The 18,811-nt window shown below is 47.1% G+C and overlaps 2 protein-coding genes and 1 long non-coding RNA gene across 4 annotated transcripts in view; 2 read left to right on the top strand and 1 right to left on the bottom strand.

Moving 5' to 3' along the window:
• LOC149335226 (uncharacterized) overlaps positions 1–2,336 on the top strand; it is a 57,268-nt gene extending 54,932 nt beyond the window's left edge. For both annotated transcript variants that reach the window (XM_089551905.1, XM_089551906.1), the window contains 2 exons: positions 288–341; positions 2,001–2,336. In XM_089551905.1, coding sequence (XP_089408031.1) covers positions 288–341; positions 2,001–2,110 — 164 coding nt within the window. In that variant the 3' untranslated portion in view covers positions 2,111–2,336. The remainder of the gene's footprint in view (positions 1–287; positions 342–2,000) is intronic.
• The window catches only part of LOC149335225 (uncharacterized), a 57,653-nt gene that overhangs the window by 8,036 nt on the left and 30,806 nt on the right, over positions 1–18,811 (bottom strand). The gene's annotated exons all lie outside the window — the stretch shown is intronic.
• LOC149335224 (uncharacterized) overlaps positions 13,781–18,811 on the top strand; it is a 44,584-nt gene continuing 39,553 nt past the window's right edge. Inside the window, exon 1 of the mRNA XM_089551907.1 lies at positions 13,781–13,936. The gene's annotated coding sequence lies outside the window, so the exon portion shown is untranslated. The remainder of the gene's footprint in view (positions 13,937–18,811) is intronic.

Genomic DNA, 18,811 nt, shown 5'->3' with positions numbered 1-18,811 from the left:
TTCATGCCGCCAAAACAAATAAAAAGAAAGCTAAGGCCTGCAACAGTAAAGCTGGTAATAAGCAGCTTAACAAAGGTTGCTACTTTATTACTGTTCTCAAAGTAAAACAGCACTAATGTACTCATTTAAAAAAAAAGGAAAATAAGTTTTGCGTAGTAGTAAACATCAGAGAACTCACACCGGTGTTGCACAAACACGCGTTCGCAACAATCATGCATAGTATTACGTAACAGATTTCGCACGATCTGCTTGGGCGGAGCGCTAATGTATTTCGCTATTCGTTGCAGCCGACATGATCCAAGCCCCATCTGTCGAGCAAAGTGCTGCCCTTCACAGCAACGGTAAGTTGAAACTCGATACTCAGTTCAGAGATGAAGTAGCCGCTAGCGGTTGCTGGTCAAATCTCTCGGAACAACCGCTAGTGACAATGTGGTAATCAACTGGTTACATAATACATAATTTGACACTGATACTATTATTTCTTCGTCGCCGCCCCAAAGGCAAAATGAGTGGAACTCGCTACCTAAATGTACAAATAGCGTGAAAAGTTCCCAGGCCACGGAGTTCTTTTCAGCAGTACATACGTACAGTCTTTGTCAAAAGTAACCAGGCTGCACGTTTTTCTTCTCAGTTGTATGTTAATGCAATTATGCCAGCTCTCAACCTCTAAATCTCTGTATGTCAAGAAGAACACTTGTTCTCACCTTCAAAGAACTATTTGATCGTTAGGGAAGCCGTGAGGGCTCTGTTATACGAATGAGAAGCAAACCATGAAGCCTGGTTACTTTTGACAAAGACTGTACATGAAGCCACCAAGGTTCTCAGATGTGAGAATGATATATACTTCTCCTACCCCTCAAAAGAGATTCTGAGATTCGGGTGTGTCGTCAGGGCCTCATTACACGGCACAAGCACAGAACATGTAGCCTGAAAAGTTTTGACGTGCTCTGTACATTAATTTGCAGCCTTTCTTCTAGTACCTCCTTGTAGGTCATGTAAATTTTGTTCAATGACCTGGCTATTGCATCGTCACCTTTCACTCTTTTTTTTCCTGAGTATGCTTTTTTTGCTCAGAATTAAGGACCAGCTTAGTGACTTGCCTTGCTTATTTTCCTAAATTCTGCACCACTGCTGAAGCACTGCGGTCCGCCAAACACTCCGCTCTGCTTATTTCGAGGTACATCTCTGAAGACAAGTTATTCCTCTGCCTCGAATTTGCGCTGTGCGTTTCTTGGTTTTGAATCTCAGGAGCAAAAACTTCGTGTACATTTATGAATTCTCTTTGAGTGTATATCAATGCATATAATGCTCATAATCTACCTTACTGCAGACCCTCTTTCTCTCTTGCTTTCTTTTCTCTCTCTCTTTCCTTCTTTCCTTCTTCCTTTCATTCCTTTCTTCTTTGCTTCCTTGCTTTCCTTCTTTCTTTCTTTCTTTCTTTATTTATTTTTTTCTTTCTTTCTTTCTTCCTTCCTTTCTTTTCTTCCTTTCTTTTCTTCCTTCTTTCCTTCTTACTTTCTTCCTTCCTTTCTTTCTTCTTCCCCTCTCTCTTTCTTTTTCCCTTCTTATCTTCCCTCCGGCCGTCTTGAAAGACACTAAAGGAGGAGAGGACATCTGATATTAAACTCTAATTTCGCAGAAGATACAGTTTTTGTCAAAAGCACAGAGCCCAAGGCTTCTTTCTGCTTCTGAGCCCCGCAGCGCGGCTCCTCTTGTGTACTTAGGGACCCTAATCGCACGAAGGTGGGAGGAACTTAAGACCTCCACCCTTCTATGCTTAGGACTGTCACATGTGCTTAAGAACCCCGCTACACGGCGGCTTGGAAGCAAATCCCTTGGGCTATATATTTTTGACAAAGACTGTACATTAGAAGTGTGCTGACGATCCACAGCTTAGGTCTGTCAGTGAACACAGTGTGCTGCTGATGACGATGGCGATGCATGACGATGACGATGGCGGCGAGGAGCTGACCTTCCTCCCTTCTTGCGGTTACTTTCAGCCAAGGCAGGTGGGCTCGCCTTCTTCATGGTGCTGCTGGGCATTGGTATCGGTGCGGCAGCTCTCTTCGGCTACGGATTCTACAAGGCACACCGGGCCAACCGGGTCTAGCGGAACCGGCCTCCAGCTCAACCTCCGGTGGCGACTCAACTCATCGCGGCATCCTTATATACTCACGCCCATTATTTATGATCATGAGTGCGTCTCGCGAAAAACAAATCTCGCCTATCTTTGGACTGTAAATGGACTACTGGACCTCACCTCGTCTTGCGCCGCTTGCAGTCACCTAATAGAAAAGGAGCGGCTGTGAGCCAATAAAACTACTTTTACAAAAGAGCGTTGGGGCTTATAATCAACGGAGTCTCTGCGATCATTCATGGAGACTGTAGAAAGTTCTAAGAAATCACTATGTGAATATTTAATAGGAGGATCGGACTGCGAACCTGACCGAACTGAATTTGAAAATATGTCGTTGCTGGGCATTGCTTCATGGCATTATTAAAGGTGCACCGAAGAGGAATCTGAACTCGTCTTTTTACCGCTGGAACTCGATCTACATGTTCCGAGCATTCTTAGAAACTTCGAAGTATTGTCCTGTGCGGCCGATTTCCCTAATTTAAATTGGATTAAACTTCACGGCTCCCGGCTTTATTTGAACTCGCAGCAGACGGTAGGAGGATTCAACTGAAGCGTGCAGTGTCTTTCAGGCAATCGCGTGGCGGCTTCGCTTTCGCTTTTATTTTGTTTTTTAGGTTTACGTGAATAAATAGATTTGGTCAGAGCCTACATAGCTGCCAATTACGCCAACGGAAATAAAAATACACGTGGACTCTTTGCTTTCGCCGATAGCTACGTATCACTCCGCCGATGGCAGAGCGGCAAGCCGCCACGGGACTGGCTGAAAGGTTGGTTGACTCCTCCTACCATCTGCGGCGAGTTCGAAAAAAGGCGGCAACCGGGACGTTTAATCCGATTTAATTTATGGAAATCGGCCGCACTGGACAATAATTCGAAGTTTCTAAGAATGCTGGGAACGTGTAGATCGAGTTCCCGCGGCAAAAAGACGAGTTCAGATTCCTCTTCAGTGCACCTTTAAGTGAAAAGCCTCAGTAAGGATAGAAGGGGCCCGTGTACTAAAATGCTTTTCATGGGACGCTTCGCTTTTGTTTCGTCATGTGCAGCATTATTCCGTCATCCCCGTTCGCCGAAGAAGTTAAGGGGAGATTTCAACACAGTATCCGTTCACACAGAGACAGCGCTCAAGGAAGACAGGTGTGTTCTTGCAGCAACAGCAACATGCAAACGAAACAGTCACATAGGAGGGCACAGCATCGTCTTATTTAATCTTTTCTCTAAGTCCGAAAAGAGCAATGACACGCGTTCTATTTATACCTGAGAGAATGTACGGTTTCTTAGTGTTAACTGAAATATATTTGCACCACCGTAAAGCGTATGTTGCTGGGTGAGTTGGTACTGCATACTAAGCTGAATCTTCATGCAACTGAGACAGGGCAAAGGAAGACCAGGTACCATCGGGAACAAAAGTAAAATACCCCCTCCCCCATACTTTCAAGTTCAGACCACTGCCACTCTGCGTAGAGGCCACCTGACAAAACACTTCCGGTGTCGAAACGGGCCCACTGCGCCGGTCCCGACCCCAGAAGTGTTTTGTCATGTGGCGCCCCCACTCAGAGTGGCGAGGGCCAGAACTTGGAGGTGAGGTCTGTTACTTTCGCCCCGAATGGTACAAAGAAAAGCGTCTGTGAACGTCGCTTGTCCTACTTATTCCTGTCCCTGCACCCAGTGCTAAGATTTTTCCAGTTATATTTGCGACACCCATCTGATCATCTGAAACCACTTCCCAACTCGCTGGCAGCGATATGCACCAACTCCTCCAACAGCTCACCCTGCTGATATTTCAGCAGTCTGGATATCCGCGTGGACGGAGGCAAAATAAAATTTTCGGCTGTAGGTCCAACAGTTCTTTCTTTGCGATCTTTCCCGCCCAACTCTCCGTGCCTTGAGGGGCATGCAACATGCTATGGTGCATATTTAGTTGATAAATGCGTGGCAGAATACATATTAAAATCAAAATTAAAAAGAATCTCATCCTAAAGCGCGAAAAAGCTGTCAGTTATTTGACCGTTCGGAACAGAAAGCTGACTTAGAGCCGCCTAGCCGATTTGCAAGGCCGCTCTGAGAACTCAACACAACACAGAGAGTACACCATCACTTCACTTCCAATGATGCATGTAGGCTCCAGTGCAGAGGCGCCTTTTTTATATAACCCCTTCAAAGACAGAAGTGTATTACACTGTACTCTGTGGCTTTTTCTGACGGAGACCACCTCATCGCATTTCTCGTGAAATATTGGCTATCGGCCAGACGCAGTTCCACTTCAATACTGGCAATAGACCCTTTAGAGAATTCAGCGCCATCTGGTGTGTGGTGCGCAAACCGCGGTGCCTCCGCCATTACTTGGGCATATGCCTGCCGGTATGCGCTCGGGCCAGATTGAAAAGTACGGCGCCCGGCGAAGCCACAACAAGCGCAATTTTCTTGTTTCTGTGTCCTAGCCATGTTCCTTGACATTGGCTCTCTGCTCCAAGCTATAGTCACGATGCCGGCATGCTGCTGTGTGCCTTTCTGCAGCCAGAGCGGCGAAGAGACGCGTACGGAAACAAGCTCTGTTTCCAGAGCACGGAGCGCATGGAGTAGCTGCATGCTTCTTTCTTCTCGTCCGTGACCTGTTTGTTTTCACATTAAAATAAATGACAGAAGTATTGAAAGAGCAGCGAAAAGTTCCTTCTACCGTGTAGCCGCTCCGCTGCATAGTGAGCACAAAAATAAAGGTGCCACCTTCGGCGCACTCGAGGACATGCATTCCGATGCTGGCGACTATTTCGGCGCGTCACAAAATCAAAACGTAGCTCAAACGCGCTTGGTTTGGATTTTCAAGCATCCACGTCCATTCATAGAGAGTTCCGTGTGCGCGAAAAAGAGCACGACGATGCGGCGCGGCGAGGAGCGCCGTCGTTCTCTCCGTTGCGAACATGCAGCAAACGACGGCATAGGCGGAGTGCAGCAGCAGCAGCAGCTGTGTGTTTTCGTTCGGTCAGTGCCTGTGCACTCTGGCTAAAGCAAGAGACACATGTCCGGCGCGCCGCTCCGGTCACCGCTTCCGAAGGCTGCCACACCACAGCAAGCAGGGACACACGCAGCGGCAAGCAACCGGTGTCGCACTTCGCCGCAGCGCAGCAGTGCCTGAACGCTGCTTGGCATTGGTGTACAAATATTGCAAGAAAACACGGCATCGCCTTGTTATCAGAAAGACTGCCAGCTATACTCGAGCGGCGACAAAGCATGCCTGCTGATGTTGCGAGCTTTCGGCAACAGCACCGCTCGCGGGCGCTCCGGGCGACGAGCTCAGCGGCTGCCTGCCTGCCGTGGTCGTCGCTAGGCTTATAGCCTGCTTCGCATCGAAGCGACAGGGGCCGGCGCTTCGGAAGTCGCCTGCGCTATAATTGAAGGCCTATTCTTCACTCCGCTTTGCTGTCGACAGCATCATCTCACAACAAAATATAAGTATGGTCAATTTCTACGGCGCCTTCAGCAGCGGAGCTAGCGGGCGCCAGTCGAGCCGGACCCCAGCGTCGGGCCAGCGGCAGCTGCGAGGCGGTTCTCGCAACAAATTCGCTCGTACCACAGTTGCCACTTTTACCAGCAACTCGGTATTGACCAATGACACAGAAAAATGATATATTTTCTCATTTCCCTATCCCAGGGTTTATTATTTACGCCGAGAACACTCATTAGCTCGTTTTTATGACGCCGGCAGACGGGATCCAGGCTGGCCGGCCGGCAGGCTCGGCTTACTTTACGTTCGCACAAGAAAATACAAAACAGCCATGCTACCAGAAAGGATGCTTCCTACATTCCAGCAACGACAGCATGCCTGTGCTATAGTGCAGCTTTCGGCAACGACACCACCTGCGGCAACGCCGGGCGACGAACTGCTCGCTGGTCACCGAATGCCCTAGTCGTCGCTAGGCCTAGATGGTGAACAGCTACAACGCGACTGATTTCGCACCGACGGCAGCACACCGGCCCTGCTGATCGAGTGCCCATATCCGGATCCACACGCATTTCGCCCTGCAGTGCGCCTGCTCGTAGTCGAGTCCGGTCCAAGTGTTGTTAGCCCTCCTTTATCGACAGTAGATTCGACCTGCAGGGTGACACGGCGAGGTGCGGCCGGACAATAGGAGTCCAAAAGCCTTTCCGAAAATCCGCCCGGGATGACAGTCAGGTCCCTCGACCACTGCAAATTTTCCGCCTGTCGACGGATCGCAGTAAAACCGGCTTGTAGCTTCGCTGAGAGGTGCGGCCGGACAATAGGAGTCCAAAAGCCTTTCCGAAAATCCGCCCGGTATTGACAGTCAGGTCCCTCGACCACTGCAAATTTTCCGCCATCGCTTTCACAAACGCAACCAGACATGCCACAAGGTGGAAACTAAGCAAAGACTGTGCAGAGCGCTATAGCTAGGCACTGTAGCTGCGCGTCTTCCAGCCAAAGGTGCCCAAAATATGGCGCACGGCGCCGACGGAAGTTGCTGATGATGATGCCTGCCGAGTTGCCAGACTGAATTTTCTAAAGGGTCTATGGAGCAGAAGCTATGCAGCTGAAACGCGCCTAAAATATTGTTAACATTCCTCACTTCAGAAGTATTGCTAACACAAATGCCAACTTTCAAAGTTGAAAGTCAAGAAAAAAATTTTTGTTATTACAACATATTTGTTTAAGTTTAGAAAAACTTTATTGAACTAAAAGATCTATGCCGACGATAAAAAACAAATCTTGCCACGGCCAGTTACAAGAATCTTTCATAGATGGCGCCAGCTGCTCCAGCAACGGAGGGAAGATACCGCGTCGAGAGCAACGCGCCACCTGGCCAAGCGCACTGTCGTGCGGCCTGACTTATGTAAGTCAACAGGAATTTGGGAGAGGCTGTTATGTCACATTTTTCTGAGCCGGACTTGAGGGTCCCCCTCGCTTGTTGGCCGCCATCTCAGCGCCTTGTGCATGCGCAGCACAGAATGAAGCATACCCTATGATGTTGCTGCGTCCAATGCTAATAGGTTGCGCCATTGACCAAATACTCTTAGAAGTCCTTGACTTCCTGACGTTTTTTGTCATGTAGCTCGGATAGCGAGGGCACCTCCTACCTTACTCCATGGGCCGAAATATTTGAAGGAATGACACAGTTACGGACGGTCCACCCGAGTAGTTTTCCCTTCGCTGCCAAGAAAAGTTGTCGCCGAGTGTATAATGTGCGCCGGGTCCGAAGTGGATACAGGAGAGCGAGGTGCAAAAAAGCTTTTCGTCTGTTTTGTTGCGAAAGCAACACTACGCGAGTCGCCGAGCCATTTCGCGGAGCTGACGAAAGGCCATACTGCGCATGCTCGAGGAGCAGTGACGTCACACGGCGCACATCTGGCGCGCCGCCGCCGTCGCTGCGCGGGTGACTCAGAGGTGCCGCCGCCGCGCTCGCCAGTTGCGCATGCGCAGTAGCGGCGCATAGCTAGCGGGCCGGGGCCGCCGCTGCTGCCGCGCGCTCTCCATCGCCTCTCTATCTCCTCGTTGCTTTCGCAATCCTCCAGGTTTAACCAGAGCTAAACCACTGCCCTTTTTTTTTTTACACAGCTACTCTGCGCATACGCGTCGTTCCTCTTCTCTCTCGCGTTGGATCACGGCCGCGGCGGCTGAATTTCGATGGAGGCGAAATTCTAAAGGCTCGTGTTCTGTGCGATGTCAGTGCACGTTAAAGAACCCCAGGTGGTCGAAATTTCCGGAGCCCTTCACAACGGCGTCCCTCACAGCCTGAGTCGCTTCGGGACGTTAAACCCTAATAAACTGATAAACTAATCTTCTCTCTCCCTGGCTCCACTGTTTGAAAACGAACCGCCAGCTTGTAACACACATGCGGAGTTAGTACTGGAAACAGGCCCAAGCGACAGATGGCGACAGTTGCAAGAACACGCCTGCCACTTCGCACGCGCTGTCGGCACCTCGTGGAAGCGGATTACGCCTGCGTCGCACATGGGCGCTTGTTTTGAAACGATTTTCTGCGTAGCGTACGAGTTTTCTCGCACTTCCTGGAAGGCGCCACATGTGAAAAATTACAATTTGCTTCCAGGGCTTATGTCCTGCGAACCACTCAGTGGCGGCATGTAGGTTGCGATGCTTATTTGGGTGTTGTCATAAACAGAGTCAATAAAGAGCAGAAGTGAATTCTCGCTGAAAAGAAAGTAAGAAAAGAATGTCGTTGTGGGCCAGTATGCCCCCACTGGCATGCGAGAGTAGGGTGATGGTCGCGGCCATGAGAAGTTCTCATTTTCACTGAAGAGTTCGATCGTTTCGTTACGATAGTGTGGGAATTCTCAGCAGTGATGATCTTATTAGAAAAAGCCTACCCAAGAAGAGGAAAAATGGTCTTTAACAACATCAGCACTAAACGAGGCTATTATAAACTTGAGTGTCACTGCACACCAGACGCATCTGACGAAATAAATTTGATAGCGCGCCGGTGCTGGGTTTCTTGTACGTCTTACAAAAACTTTCCATTGGTTTCGGTTGATTTCAATTACAAAAAACAGAGCAAGTCCTTCGGGTTACCGAAAGTTGATTTAAGTCACAGCACAGTGTTTGACTCGGCTGTTTGTCTATTCGATTTACGCAAAACATATGAATCTGCCATTAACGTGTGCATTATGAATGAATGAATGAATGTGGCTGCAACGCGTTGTAATAAGAAGCAACAAAAAGACTGAAATCCTTGAACGAGAAACACTAAAACTTTTCTTGCGCAATATAAACTTTGTTGAAGGGAAAATTTTTCCCCATAAACTGGATGTGCACGAAGTGTTTATTCGGGGCCTTGTTGACGCCCGCATTTTCAAAACACCTGCTCTCGGATCCGTCACGCTTATCGTATTTACCAGATATACCTCACAACGAGGTCAGCGGCACGGTGGGGAGCAGAGGGCCAGATAACGCTTCATCTCGCTCCTGTGCATATATTCCAACCGCGACATATATTTGTTGCTGTCCTTTCAGCACACATACAGATGACTGAATAAGGCCGCACCAGCAATCTTTATTTACCGTGCCAAAACTGTTGTGCGGCAACACAAATTCCTGGCACTGATCCAAGGATGGCTAGCGAAAAAGCAAAGATGGTGGCTACAGGGCTACTCACCGAAACTTGCGAAGTTTATTCAGCTGAGTCTGGTGTCATCAGAAAGAAGTCTTCCGAATGAAAACAGATTGCTTGGAATAAAAAAGTTAGGCAGCGGTTCAACTCTGCCGAGCCGAGTGTCACGTAGCGAAAGCTACATAAGCATGGTTAAACATGGTTCATTTTCGGTACATATCTTTTACTGTTTCTTCATTCCCCCACCATATCACAGCCGCTTATTCGTTTTCATTGATTGGCTTGATGAAGACAAAAACTATTCGATGGGCAGGACAATGCCAGGGACTAAGATCTTGACGCAGTTGCCACAGCCTGACGAAGGGAACATGGATGGTTGCTTGCGTAGAAGGATTCTTAAGCGCAAACACGTTAGTTTGCACAAGCGCGCGCGCGCACACACACACACACACACACACACACACACACACACACACACACACACACACACACACACACACACACACACACACACACACACACACTGCGAAACGGGTTATCGGTAAACTCTTGGTGAAACTGCCTCGTAGCGGTGGCACTTTCACTGAAACGAATGGCTTGAATCATCTTTCTGTCCACAACGATGCTCATTGGGGACCCAGAGTCGATGGTAGAAGTAGTTCAGACCGATGTGCAAGGTCAAATGTCAAGGTCAAAGGTGGTCCACTAAGTGGACCACACATGATTACGTATATGGGCATAGCAACACTAGCCATGACTTATCTCAAGGTCGTTTCAAGGTCATTCGGAGGCTCACAGCGTAATGCGTCCCAGCTATAGTAGTGTAGTACAAAATGGCTTTACTGGATGAGCGAGCCCAAAGTACCACGCTCGACGCCATGCTCCCGAATGTCACAGATAAAGGCAGCATCGACGTCGCCGCCTACCTTCAGCATGCAGAAGCCCGAATCAAAGATCAACAGCGCACCGACGCACGACGGTACAACCTTAGCCGACGTCACGCGGAATACAAACTGGGTGACCATGTATTTGTGTAGATGCCCATTCGCAGCCGCGGACTGAGTGAAAAGCTCCTGCGACGCTACTTCGGCCCATACAAGATTGTTCGCCAACTTGGAGAGCTTGCATGTTACGAAGTGTCCCCCAACGAAGCGACAGCATCACAGCGCATGCCGCGCACGTCCGGAAATTGTACATATTGTGCGGCTAACTGTTTTATACTTCTATTCCATTTTATATTTTCATACCCGATAATTCTGGACAAAAACATTTTTCAACTGGAAACCGTTTATGAACGTAATTTTTTCATATATTGGAAGATTTCACTATAACAATCAATGTATCCGCAGGTCACCCGATGGCAGTCTTGTGTTTTTTTTTTTCTATTAATGAATTTGCTATTGCGAAAAGCGTTCCACATTGGTTTCCCATGGCAGTCTAAACTGCTCCATGCGATCGATCGAATACTTTAAAATAAACATTTCGCAGAATAATGGACCATTATCTTCAATATTTCCATAACCCTACCTTACAATATTCCAACGTTCAAGATTGTTGTCCAAGAAATCTGGACTCGGATTTCTGATTTGTAACTTCTAGGAGGCCCGTTACGGTCAATGATTCGGGACCTCCTTCAGTATGTAATCCATGTAAAGAACTCTAACATGATGTAGAGAACTTTATTTGATTCATTTGAATATCGGTGCGGCTAAGGACTGAGACAAAAATGTAATTACCAGAGAATAGAATTGGAAGAAAAAGCTGCTCCATTACATTTTTCCTGGTGGATCCACCCTTGCTGAAGTTAAAGCTTATGTACCCTTATCTGGGTTCCTGATTTTTCGGCGCTTGTGCTCTAATCGACCGTGCCAGCCGACGATGACATAGCCGAGGCGCCAGCATATCTAGAACCGTTGCGCGTGGATAGTTCCGGGATATCGACTTATGATCATCGGACGCCAGCCTTGGCGTTCACAGCGTTTCATCATTTCTATTGAGGATATAGTTAGTCCGAGTCACGCTCATGATATCAAGTGATAAATTGATAACATCATTGGTGCCAGGGAGGTGTATCGAATCAATTTCTGGGGAATTCGTATTTCAGCAGAGAGAATGAAAGGACGCCTGGAAAGAATAAAAATATATTGTTACCCCAGACAACAATGCCGTAGCTGATATGAGATCGGATGAGTGCTTAGTGTCATGACATGAGTGTAGAATGCATGCGCCAGCCCGTTAAATAAACGGCCGGGCGACTGGTGATAAACCCGACGAATCCCAGACATTCGCGTCGAACCGATACCACTGCTTTTCATACCGCAACATACCTTAAGGATGTCTACATCACCTCTAAGCCCCACTTGCTACCTCCACCTCACCCTGAATTAACCTTGTCCCAAAGCTTCTGCACCGTAAACTACGACTGTGTGGTGGACGGCTGCGAACCGATTTCAGGCGTAGCTGGTCCTCCTTAACGTGCACGAAATCTCCAAGCAAGCACTGGGTGTTCTTCATATATTTCCCCATCAAAACGGGACCGACGCAGGTAGATATCTAACCGGCAAAGTCCTGCCCAGTAACGTAGTACAGCCGCTAAGACTGCCGAGTGGGCGCTGGACGTGAAGCCTGACATCTATTAGCGTGTTACAAAGTTTGAGCCATACATTCACTCGTTAATAAAGCTGATTGCGGCTTTAGGTTCAGTAACGCCAGACGAAACTTGGGAAAGTTGTCGGCAGTTGCTGTCAGCGTGCAGAGTCCCGGACGCACACTATTTTCACCCGTTTTGACTAAACTAATCATGATGCTGTTGAAGGGATCACTATTCTATAAACGAATCGCTATCAGATCTCCCTCCTCTTTCTCTCTTGTGATAACTGCATCAGGTAGATTTGGCCGTTCTTAAGACATCTCATTGGAGTGAAGCTGGCTGTAGGGGTGCTGGTTGGGATTGTGGAAGTACTAGCACTAAAAGCAATGGCAATAGTCGCAGTAGTATCAGTGCTTTCAGTACTACCGGCTGCAACAGTAGCAGTATAGGATAAGTAGTAGTATAAGTAGGTGCCGATGATGCTCGAGCAGCAACTGCAGCCCGAGCACCAGGAAATTTGTTGAACAGAACCTATACTGATCTCACCACTTCGGGATGATGTGATCCCCGACAGACCAATGGGGATCAAAGGAGCACACTGCCATGTTCATCTGCTTAGAAGGATGTGTAGTCTGCGGTAATGTGATGCATGATTGAGGGGCCTCCCGGATATCAGACGGGACCGCGGAGTACTTTAGGTGTGTCTACCTTCTACACGTTAGTCGATGGCAGAATGTCTGGAAGGTTTCTTTTTCTTTCTAACACGTGAAAGATTGATTTGGTTTAGTTTGTTTATAGGGGCTTATCGTCCCAAAGCGACTCGTGCTATGAGGGACACCGTAGTGAAGGGCTCCGGAGATTTCGACCACTTGGGGTTCTTTAACTTGCACTGACATCCCACAGCACACGGGACTGTAGAATTTTGCCTCCATTGAAATTCCACCGCCGCGTCTGGGATCGAACCCGCGTCTTTCGGGTCAGCAGCCGAGCGCCATAACCACTGAGAATAAGGAAGTAATTACTCACTGGAATCCACCCAAGCGCAGCCATAGGCTACAAAGAATAGCTAGACAGCTTTCTCAGAAACTTCGCAGCTAAAGAAAAATTCGTCCCGGTCCAGAGTGCGAACCCGGTACGATCGCTTCACCGGAGGAGTCGCTCTACCAGCTGAGCTAACGGGACGGCAAGCTTATGGTAGGGCGAGAGCGAATTGATCACTAACTCGAAGTGGGAACAGTGTTGGTCAAATGTTTTAGGGGAATGCCCCAAAGCGGAGTAGATTAGTAATAAGGAAGTAACTACACATTGGAATGCACCCATGCGCAGCCATACGTCCCGGTAAGCTCAGTTGGTAGAGTGACTGCACCGGTGATGCGGTGGTCACGGGTTCGAACCGCCGACCAGGACGAACCATTATTTAACTGCGAAGTTTCTGAGAAAGCTGTCCAGCTTTCCTTTCTAGCCGTATGGCTGCGCTTTGGTGGATTCAATTACTCCCTTGTTACAAACCTGCTACACCTTGGGGGATTCCCCTAAACTATTGGACGTGAAAGAGAAACTGGGTAAGCTTAAGACTGGACCTTAATCAACGGCAATTGCTAACTATAAGTGCAAGGACCTGCTGCAGGCATGGAAACGGGGCGTGATGCGATACCTACCTCCTACCCCTTTTGCTCACACCACTTTTCTCAGTGCCGAAGCATGCTGATTCTGTGCCAATAACCGAATGAGGGGAGTTTTCGGCAGCGTACTCCCAGGGCTCATTCCTCATTGATACTCGCGTATTCGAGGGGGCGTTGGGACCAGATCCATGTACTGCACGGAGCTGTCTATCGACGAAGGGGCGGAAAGAGCTTGCGCGCCGCTTATGATGAAACGCGGTGACGTCTCGCTATCTAATCGACAGCGGTCATTGTTTCTAGCCAGGTTTCCTTTCGCTTACGGAGATGCCGCCTCCTATCTCGCAGAGCTGAGCGTTTTATCACCGAAGCGCGAACAATGGATTGCAGGCGATCCTGGCCGCGTTCTCGGAGGGTGGGACGGAGGGGGCGTAAAACCGATTCGTTGAGCTGTGTAGTAGCCGGAATACCCTGGCTCCGTGAGTGACTGCTCCGTGGGTGAGCCTGATCCACCACGGTGAGTGCTTCTGACCCCGTTACAAGCCCGTAGAGGTATTCATTTAAGAGCAGATATTTTCGCCAGCGTGCAAAAAGCCATCGAAATTCTACTTTGATTTGGGCAGGGCGCATAAAGACTGAACAGGTTAAACGAATACAATTATGCCGCCTTTTCTTAACGCTGAAACTGTGTGTACTTTATTTTTGTTTACTTTACTTCCCTCGTAGTGAGAACCTCCAAGAAAACTTCAATGACCCTCTATTTTTTTTAAGCAGTTTCCAACCCATGATTTCCCTTGCTTTTTTCAGCTAAATGCACGCGCTCACTTGTGTGTACTAGAGTCGCGTGAAGCAAAAACATCTGCCCATTTTGTCTTTTTAGTTTTGTCTTGAAGTCCCACGCTATATCTAATGCATTTTTTTCTGAACATCAGGCTTGAGATATGAACACCGTGTACACGGTTAATGCTTGCTATCTTCAACTCCTCCGTAATTGGTTTTGAGAGACGTCCACTACTTGGAACACGTGGAGCTCAGAAATTCGGCTCGTTCGTGGTGCTGAACGAATCGGGTATCAGGTTCTGGTATTCCGATTACTTCGCCCTCTAAACTCCAGGCTCTAGCACCATGGTGTTGCTATGTGCATGCTATATATGCTAGGTAAAATCTCGTCTTCGTGCCGCCGATGTGCGATTAAGTGTATAACATCAAGCACAACGTTCGTCGGTTATAAGGGACAATCTTTATCGCTTGGACTTGAGCACGCAGTAAGCGAAACAGGAAGTTCCAGTGCGCACCTTTAATCCTTACTCACTTCTTGTTCACTCCTCGTTCTGGCCACATCATCCCGAACTTCATCTTCCTTTCTTTGGACTAGAATACAAAGCAGTGCAACTTCAGTCATACTCTTCTTACTTCATTAAGTGAACATCAAGTTCATCGTAGGCGTATCGGCCTTTCAACACCCGAAGTAACGTCGTGTGTTGTGATAGTGAAAATTTTCAAAAACAGGCTTTTTAGGGTAAAATTATGGATTTTGCGCCATGGTATTGCCAGGCCTGGCGGACATCAGAAAACCGGTGAACCATCTTACCTAGTAAGCTAGTTAGCTTATTTCTGAAAATTAACTTTTTAACTATTAGAGTTAGGCGCCTGTTTGAAATTAGGGATCTGTAGCCCGTCGTTAGTAATAGCCATATCAGTTTTTAGAATTTCAAACAACGCGATTACCCATGACGCCGTGGCTCGATAAAATTTGGCTTTTTCTACTAGTTACGTGCACTGAAGGGGTTGCTTTTCCTGCGTGCTTTCTAAAGCGCATGTATTTTCCCGCGATGTAGCCAAACTTTGTAGAGCCACAGCGGCGAAGGTAATTGCGTTTTCTAAATTCTAAAACTGATATGGCGATTACTAAAGACCGGTTACAAATCTCTGATTACAACAAGGCTCCTAACTCTACTAGTTAAAAAGTTAAGTAATATGAATTAGTTAACCAGCTTACTACCTAAGAAGATTCACCGGTTTTCTGCTGACCGCCAACACTGGTAATACTATGCCGTAAAAGCAAATTTACCCCAAAAAGCCTATTTCTGAAAATTTTTGGAAGCGTTCGCTGAAACACCCGGTATATATTCGAGGGAATTCCAACTTCAGATGGGGCTCCTCAGCGTCCACCAAAGCGTTAGCTGTTCTTTCGTCCTCCGTCGGTTTGTGCGCGCCTCTTCACTGCATACTGCAGGCGGTTGCTAAGCTGTGTTAAAGCAGTTTGCACAGCTTCATTAATAAGCACTGCATCTCAACTTAATCAGTTTTAACAAGACGCACATCACTATATTTGGCTTTTTTAGGCCTAGAAAAATCAGTTGAATTTAAGTCTGTATAGCAAAACATTTAAGATTGCGAAATTGCTTTCTCTCCTTTGTGTTTGAAACTACATATTCTTGACCTTAGTTTTGCGGAACAAAATTGCTGACTTCTTTCGCAGCAAACATAATTTTAAAAACTGCCTTATCTGGTCACTAAGCAGGATTTCCAGAACCACCAGAAAGGGTTGGTTATGTTTCAGCTTTTGTGGCACAAAATAAAGACTGGAATCGTCGACACTTGCTAGGTATGAGCTTGAAATTAAATGTTAAATATTCCTGATTAGCCCTAATTTCCAGACTAGAGTGAATATGCCTGAGAGTAGAGTTTCCTGAAGCAGTACCATCTTCACTGTTTTTCTCTGTTTATTTTTTTTTTGCAACCTGGCAGCTTGTTTGCGGTGTGTTATACTCGGATGTGGGTATAGTTTAATAGTAAAAATCAAAAGCCACCAAAATAATTTGGAAAAATTTTCTGGTTTGGCGCCTTTTGCCATTCTTCCTCCTTTGTCTTCTCCACATGCTATTCAATGGTCACTATTCAAGGCTTGCGATAATTCGCTTAATCTAAAACTTAGACCGTCTGCCAACAAAAGAATCGAGGTTATTCAGTCATGTAAACTTCGCACGAGAAAATAAGACTGAGTTGAGAATTTTTTTTAATCAAAATTTCCCTCAAGTTCAGCGTTGCTGTTGGCACCAAGGCCTGTCTGTGTCCATCCCAATTACAGATGTATTTGCGTGGCTTCTGTCAGCTGCCATCTAAAGTGTACAGCACAAGGATAGACTCGACTCGTACACCCCCCCCCCTCCCCTTTCCGGGATATGAAATCCCGAATCTCTGCCTGGCTTTGAGTCGTCCTTTGAGCTCGAGTATATGGGACCCGGCCTTTAGCAGCGCAAGACCAATTTAAACCACAATTTTAAAGGCTTGAAAAAGTTATAGGCCTTTTTTTTCAAGCCTTCTGCAAGGCTTTTGAAAAGGTTTCAATACTTCACTTCACCACGGCGCACAAAAAAGGAACACAGTAGGCCAGAAAAACATCACAGTTGCGCTCAATACATCAAGTGGCCGATTAGTTCAACGTGCCGGTGCCAGATTCTGACTTCCTTGTTTTCTGAGTTGATAGGAGTGATTGTCCTAGCGGGGCCACTGGGCTCCATCCCCGGACCAAGTAAACAAGCCGCATAGTCTCATTTGCCACGTTGGAGAAGGAGTAAAACTTTATTTGAGGATAGCGCTAAAGACCAGTGAAAAAGTGCGCTTGTTCCGTTAAGGCCCGTCTTTCGAGCACTTCAGGAAGGAGAGAAAGGGTAAGAGGAAAAAGGAGAGGTGATGGTAGCGTCGCACGAGTATAGAATGCGTTCTGTATCTGCCCTTATCTCCGGACAGTTCGGTCAGCTAGCTGTATCAGGCGATTTGAAGTTTCAGAGCATCAGTGGGGTGAGGAAAGCCTTAGAACTTTGCGAATGATGTGTGCTTATTTCATGTTGACTGACGGGTGGCTTTGGGGTACGATTGTGCGGTTCGGGTATTTCCTCTGTTAGGACGTTGGCCGAATCCGTCGCCATGTGGGCGACTATTTCAAGGCGCTCTTTGAGTGCTCTACTTCTCAGCTCGACCACGTGGTCACGTGACCACATGTGGCACGCTTTCCAGAGCCCTGCCACCGCTTCAAAGTACCGAGCTTCCACCAATGTTTGGTGCGCACACTGCCGACGAAAATCCGACCGCCTTTTTTCATGCTCAAATATTCCTCCATGAAGCCATTGAAAGCCCGCCTGCCTTATTTTACAGCGAGAGATGTTATATGCGCGTTTTCCGGTTCTGTGGCGTCGGCGTAACACTGTATTAGCATGTGGAAACGTCACGCGTGACGTCACTGCAACGCACCACACTGAGGGGTCCGAACACAACGACATCTCAAGTGGCAACGTAGGACCGTCACTCAAAATGTACCATAGAAGAAAAATAACAATTAATAACGAATATTTACCACCCCAAACATCTCTCACAGAATCTCGCGTTAAAAGCGGAAACCGTGCGGTGAGTTTTTTTTTTTTTCTTTTTTCTGACCTACAAAGTTTGCTTTCGAGAAACCTAGCCAGGGGTCGCATTTTCGTAAGGATTGCTTTCCCGATTAATTTTCGTCCCATTTTTTCATTGCTCGACTTCCCGTCTATAACACTAGAGCTGGTGACTGCCGTTGCTTGTTTAGCTAAAAGCCTTTACGTCACAGAAGATAATCCTCGGTGTTGAAGAAGTAAAGAATGTATCGCGAAAAGATCACACAGGAGGCGACGGCCATAAGTACTTAGTCACAATGTCACGGCTGAGCCCGATTTCTTAAAAGGACACGCAGGACAACTGTGTCAAATTTTTGATCTTACTAAAAAAAACTTTTTTATTTGCTTTGCTGATGTCTTTTCAGCAGCGAAATACACATTTTTTGCCGAGGATATCGGATTTAAAACTTTTTCCGCCAATTGACTGAAACTCCTCACATCACGGTAGAAAAAGACTCCGTGATCACCATTTTTAAATGAACGGTAATGTAACCTATAATCAGAGATCACCACTGAAAAGAAAACTGCCTTCACATTACCGCAGTTTGCTAGGGACAACGTTCAGAGGGGCTGAAGCGTGCATTTCATTTTTTTTTTTTACCTCTTCTAACCTAAAAAATCTTCGTTTTCAGTAAAGACAGCCTCTTTGTCGTTAGGCCACGGCAACCTAACTTTAAAAAAAAGTCCACTTTAAGTGGCCCTCAGTGTGCCGCTACATTCGCATGTCAAGCATTGCCGTTTAGAGTAGGCGTCATAGTTTGTTTGTAATGCGGTTACATAAAAAGCCTCATCGGGGGAAGAAATATGACGTTATGGCTGAAAGGAAATGACGTCATCAAACTGGAAGCGCCATTACTTCCGGTAAAGGCATCAACAGCTTCTAATGCTATTGCACTGCCAACACATAATGTAATTTTTTTCATTACTTGTTTTAGGCATCATTTGTGGCTGTGTGTTCTTCCTCG

The sequence above is a fragment of the Amblyomma mixtum genome, chromosome 7, assembly GCF_055824585.1.
Source record: "Amblyomma mixtum isolate Tamu chromosome 7, ASM5582458v1, whole genome shotgun sequence".
In the NCBI taxonomy this organism is placed as follows: Eukaryota; Metazoa; Arthropoda; class Arachnida; order Ixodida; family Ixodidae; genus Amblyomma; species Amblyomma mixtum.
This window is presented reverse-complemented; position numbering and strand designations above follow the sequence as displayed.